This window comes from Solanum pennellii, chromosome 9 (genome assembly GCF_001406875.1).
Source record: "Solanum pennellii chromosome 9, SPENNV200".
NCBI lineage: Eukaryota > Viridiplantae > Streptophyta > Magnoliopsida > Solanales > Solanaceae > Solanum > Solanum pennellii.
This window is the reverse complement of record NC_028645.1, coordinates 7,538,900-7,545,375: the sequence shown is the minus strand read 5'-3', so window position 1 is coordinate 7,545,375 and position 6,476 is coordinate 7,538,900. Positions and strand designations below refer to the sequence as shown.

At 25.3% G+C, this 6,476-nt stretch overlaps 1 protein-coding gene across 1 annotated transcript; it reads right to left on the bottom strand.

The window, feature by feature from the left end:
• Positions 1 to 4,849: 4,849 nt before the first annotated feature.
• Positions 4,850 to 6,097, bottom strand: LOC107030545. The gene is made up of 2 exons (XM_015231814.2): positions 5,882 to 6,097; positions 4,850 to 5,187 (listed from the first exon to the last, which is right to left on the bottom strand). Exons 1-2 carry the CDS (start codon positions 6,072 to 6,074, stop codon positions 4,850 to 4,852), a joined length of 531 nt encoding a protein of 176 aa, XP_015087300.1. The 5' UTR covers positions 6,075 to 6,097.
• Positions 6,098 to 6,476: the final 379 nt, after the last annotated feature.

Below are 6,476 nucleotides of genomic sequence, written 5' to 3'. Positions count from 1 at the left end.
TGCCTTTCTGGTAACTTTTATTTGGTGCAATAGCAATAGCAATTGTAGATTTGCAATACATCTTCAGTAAAGCATTAGTGTTTTCTTTATTTCGAAAAGATTGTATAGAGGGGATATTTTTAATCCTATTCTTATGTAGGTATGCTACCTTCTCAAGACAAACCCATCTAAGTTCTATTTTTATAGATTTGCATGTAACCTCCGATTGACTTGTGATGGGGTGAGCTGTGATTGGGATATGAGTGATTGCGTAACAGTAAACAAGGAACATGATAAATCTAAATCCCTAAAAACATGTAAACTGAATATTTAGTTTTAAAAATGTAACTCTAAAAATATATAATTAATAAACTAAAATTTTAAGAGGTAATTTTTAAAAAGGTAACTGTAATAATAAAATTAAAAATTTAAACAAATTAATTAGTATTTATATTAGATTATAAATAATTTTTAATTAAATTTAGATTTGATTGATATGCTATAACTCCAAAATAATCTGCTATAAGTAAGACTTTTTTAAAAATATATTTATAACTTGATATATATAACCTTAAATGTGCATCTAGTGTTATTTGTTTTTAACGAAATTATTTTAATTTTTACCCCATATACTAAGGGAGAGCAAATTAAATGAATATCATATTCGTTAAAAACATTTTTAGTTTTATCCTTTATGGTTAGTAATTAGAATTTTTGATATCTCTTTGACTAAGTACAAAAAATTTTGTTGACCAATTAAACAAATTTAGAAATGTATTGAAGAGCAATCACTAAAAGTTTAAAATAAGACGATTGTAAACTTTTTCTCTTGCAAGTTCTCAATGCTAAATACTATATAAGGTTTTATATAATCAAAACTAAAAAATACTCTAAAATTCTTAAAGGTTATATTATTTTACATAAAGATGAACAAAACTTCGATTATGCCTCTTTTTGTAGTGGCTTTCTTGATTGTTTCTTGTGGTTAGTCTGTTTTGTTTCCCTTTTATCATTTTTTCTTCATATCAATTGATTTTGTAGTCCTTTACTTTGTCGATATATAATATAAAACGCTAACGATTGTTTTGTAACTTTTTAGATATGGCAACATGCTTAAGAAAATGTAACACCGCAGAAGATTGTACGAGTCACGAAGATATGTTCCCAAAATGTATTTGTGTTGATGGAACATGTGTATGTAGTGCACTCAACACACACTCTGTTGATCATGAAGATGGTGGTTCAAGTGGCAAGTATTAACCTTGAGAGAATTTCCATAGAGTTGTATTGAAAATGTCTCATTTGGTATTGTTTACATGATGAAAAATTTGCAATAAAATAGATAGTTGGCTGCATCATGATATGAATTTTTTGTTTCTTTTACTATTATAGATCTCGAGGTATTCTCATTTCTCTTTCCGTCTAATTTATTTATTGTGATTATTATAAGAGAAAGTAAATGAGAAAAAGATAAATATATCGTTTAACTTTATGATGTCAATTGAATATCAATTATTACATGAATGCAAAGATGATCTATGAATTACGTTAGAGCATGCTCAAATGACAAAAGTATTTTCTTGGTTATATTCAGATGGAAATTACTTTATTCGTGTCAATTTATGTCTCAAAAGAATTCTTTTTCACTGTTCAGTATGTTTTTCACCTTCAATATTTTACATAATTATTTCAAAAGAGCAACGATCTAAATTTTATTAATTTAGAACTTAATTAAGTGACTTTATTTTAATTTTTAAAATTATCTTTTATATTATATTTATTTTATCAAATTCATGTATCTTCACACGCACACCAAATTAAATATAATTTTTTCAGATACGCTATATACAAACATGATTTATCTGTGTATAAGATATATTTATTCTTCGGTCCACCTCTTTCTTATTTTACGTGCCTCTTTCCCTATATATATTGGATGTTTTGAATATTCTAGATATAGTCATTTAATGTGTTTTATCTGAAATACACTCTCTCCCTTTGTCTTTCTCCTATTTCAATCACATTTCTCCTATCTTGCTTGTTTATCTTTTTATTTGTATTTCAGAACATTATTTTTGATACATATATTTGAGGTTAAATATATAGTGACCTATCTAACTTAGACATTTTATACCAAACTTTAAATTACATTTACTTTTTAAATTTTATGTCCAACCGAGGTAAAATACAGAGTGATCTATCTAACTTGACATTTGATCCAAAAATTTAAATTTTAGATTTTATGTCCAACCAAATTAAAATAACCAGAGGTCATCCGATATAGAAAAAATATTGCTAACTGATTAACTTAAAAATAATACAAATAATTTTACATAAAAATAATAAGTATAATTTTGCAAAAATAATACTACCATATTTTGATAAATTGATTAGAACTATGTATAAAATTAATATAGTATTTAACTTACAATTTTAAAACTACATAAGTAACATGTATATAAATTATTAATATATATTCGTACGCCAAATTAAATATAACTTTTTCAGATACGCTATATACAAACATGATTTATCTGTGTATAAGATATATTAATTCTTCGGTTCACCTCTTTTCTATTTTACCCGCCTCTCTCCCTATATATATTGGATGTTTTGGATAGTCTAGATATATTCATTTAATGTGTTTTATCTGAAATACACTCTTTCCCTTTGTCTTTCTCCTATTTCAATCGCATTTCTCCTATCTTGCTTGTCTATCTTTTTATTTATATTTCATAACGTGTTCTTTGATACGTATATTTGAGGTTAAATATAGAGTGGCCTATCTAACTTAGACATTTTATACCAAACTTTAAATTCCATTTACTTTTTAAATTTTATGTGCAACCGAGGTAAAATATAGAGTGGTCTATCTAACTTGACATTTGATCCAAAAATTTAAATTTTAGATTTTATGTCCAACCAAATTAAAACACCCAGAGGTCATCCGATATAGAAAAAATATTGCTAACTGATTAACTTAAAAATAATACAAATAATTTTACATAAAAATAATAAGTATAATTTTGCAAAAATAATACTACCATATTTTGGTAAATTGATTAGAACTATGTATAAAATTAATATAGTATTTAATTTACAATTTTAAAACTACATACGCAACATGTATATAAATTATTAATATATATTCACACGTCAAATTAAATATAACTTTCTCAGATACGCTATATACAAACATGATTTATCTGTGTATAAGATATATTAATTCTTCAGTTCACCTCTTTCCTATTTTACGCGCCTCTCTCCCTATATATATTGGGTGTTTTGGATATTCTAGATATATTCATTTATGTGTTTTATCTGAAATACACTCTCTCCCTTTGTCTTTCTCCTATTTCAATCGCATTTCTCCTATCTTGCTTGTCTATCTTTTTATTAGTATTTCAAAACGTGTTCTTTGATACGTATATTTGAGGTTAAATATAGAGTGGCCTATCTAACTTAGACATTTTATACCAAACTTTAAATTCCATTTACTTCTTAAATTTTATGTCCAACCGAGGTAAAATATAAAGTGATCTATTTAACTTGACATTTGATTCGAAAATTTAAATCTTAGATTTTATGTCCAATCAAATTAAAATATCCGGAGGTCATCCGATATAAGAAAATATTGCTAGCTGATTAACTTAAAAATAATACAAATAATTTTACATAAAAATAATAAGTATAATTTTGCAAAAATAATACTACCATATTTTGGTAAATTTATTAGAACTATGTATAAAATTAATATAGTATTTAATTTACAATTTTAAAACTACGTAAGTAACATGTATATAAATTATTAATATATATTCGCACGTCAAATTAAATATAACTTTTTTCAGATATTTTCAGATACGCTATATACAAACATGATTTATTTGTGTATAAGATATATTAATTTTCGGTTCACCTCTTTCCTATTTTACCCGCCTTTCTCCCTATATATATTTGATCTTTTGGATATTCTAGATATATTCATTTAATGTGTTTTATCTGAAATACACTCTCTCTCTCTTTGTTTTTCTCCTATTTCAATCGCATTTCTCCTATCTTGCTTGTCTATCTTTTCATTTGTATTTCAAAACGTATTCTTTGATACGTATATTTGAGGTTAAATATAGAGTGGCATATCTAACTTAGACATTTTATACCAAACTTTAAATTCCATTTACTTTTTAAATTTTATGTCCAACCGAGGTAAAATATAAAGTGATCTATTTAACTTGACATTTGATCCAAAAATTCAAATCTTAGATTTTATATCCAACCAAATTAAAACACCCGAAGGTCATCCGATATAGGAAAAATATTTCTAACTGATTAACTTAAAAATAATACAAATAATTTTACATAAAAATAATATAGTATAATTTTGCAAAAATAATACTACCATATTTTGATAAATTGATTAAGAACTATGTATAAAATTAATATAATATTTAATTTACAATGTTAAAACTACATAAGTAACATATGTATATAAATTATTAGAAAATATATGTACAATTCTATATTGGAATAGAAAACAAAAATAACTAATACTCCTACAAATAAATAATACGTGAATACCTATGCCATACACAACTAAACCCTTCATAAATTAATAAATAATTTTTTCCATAACTGTAATTTTCATTTTGAGGAGTAAATAACGTATTAGACTTGGTGAACATTGTTTGTATTATTGCATTGTAGAATTAGGCAACAAAATAAGGAAGAATCACATAAAATAGCCACTAACCTCTTCTCCTAATAATAGAATAAAATAAATGAATTAAACATAAAAAAAATTACTAAAACTGATCATGAAATAAACAACTTACAATGTTTTTTCTTCAACTAATGCTAGGTTTTAACTTCATTAAAACTCAATTAACACATTATCATCATCAGCTGTAGGAATAATTAACCACTCATCTATAAGATTATTAGTTGAATCCTTCTTTAATCCATCTTGTAATTGACTAATCACCTTTGAATTTTCCATCAAAATATTTTCTACTTCACTTGTATTCTTCTTCAAATCCAATGACTTAAGAAACCCTAGCCACCAATCGAACTCCGTAACATCGCCACTGGAAGAAGGTGGCGGTGGTGGTGGCGGCGGTGTTTTATGTATTGCCGGAGCCGTTGTAGACCATGTCGGTTGAGGAATAGGCATAGATTCCACTATTGAGTAATAATATTGCTGGGAATTTACTGTTAAAAAAAATTGGAAAGTAAGAAAATAGATAAAATATATAACGATTTTAATTCGTTTGTTTTACTTTTTGTTTCTTTATTTATTTTGGAAAAAAAAATGTCTCTTTCTTTTACTTTTTTATTTAATTTTAACTTTTTCATGTAATCACAACATTATAGAACTTTTTGATATATTATGATTAAAGATCAAGATTTTAAGGTTGTAGAACATATTAATTAGTACATTCTAAAATGTCTTGGATTTGAAAAAACATATAATTTCTTTTTTACTTTCTTAAAATTTATTAAAAATCAAAACTAGACAACTAAATTAAAATAAAAATAGAAAGAGTAACAACAAATGAGGTTGAATTTGTAATGTTGAAAGAAAGCTATTTAGAATATTATTTATCAAATTTCATGTCTAGTTGCTACTTATTTTTTTGGGGACAATTTCACTTCACACATATTACTCTTTCTAATCCAAGAATTATTGGAATATATTAACATACCATTTGAGAAAAATATTGAGAAAAAAAATATTTCAAAAGTAATTATTTTCAAATTACTTTCTAAGAAATGTAAGTAAGTTGAAAATCTTATTAAATAAAGAATAAAATATAAAAAAAATCTCACTGAATACAATAGAGAAGAAGGGGAGATAGTACAAGTAGATGAATAGTAGAATTATTGTACATGTAAGTATTGTTACCTCTTTGACCCAATAAGGCATAATTGTTTGTGTTTGGGTTATTAAATGATGAAGATCTATGAAGGTGTAAAGCATGGACAATTTCTCTTCTAGCTTCAGCCATATCTGTATAAGAATTAATGATTGGAGTTTTTCTTGTATGATATTTCCTAATCCTTTTTCTTGATGAATTAATCATTTTCTTTGACTCCATTTTTCTTCTGCAAAGTCTGTGCAGTTTCTTGGGAAGGGAGGTAATAATAATAATAGTAAAAAATAAGCAGAGGGGGGTGAGTATAGTGAATAAATGAAACAAGAGAGGAACAAGTGGCATAGTAATTAATGATAAGGAAAATATTGGTCAGCAGCATGCAGTAACACCTGTTTAATTTCCTGCTTTGACACACTCATGCTATATACCTTCATTTTTTATTTTATTTTTTTATATTAGAGTTCGATTATTTTTTTACTTACGTTATATAACGATTGATCGAGAGAAAGTTATTGATAAGTTTTTTATATATAAAATTAAATTTGAGATTTTTAATTTAAAGAAGCGTAAAGCTATATTTACTGCATAATATCTTTTAATAATTATACTTTAAATTTTATTATT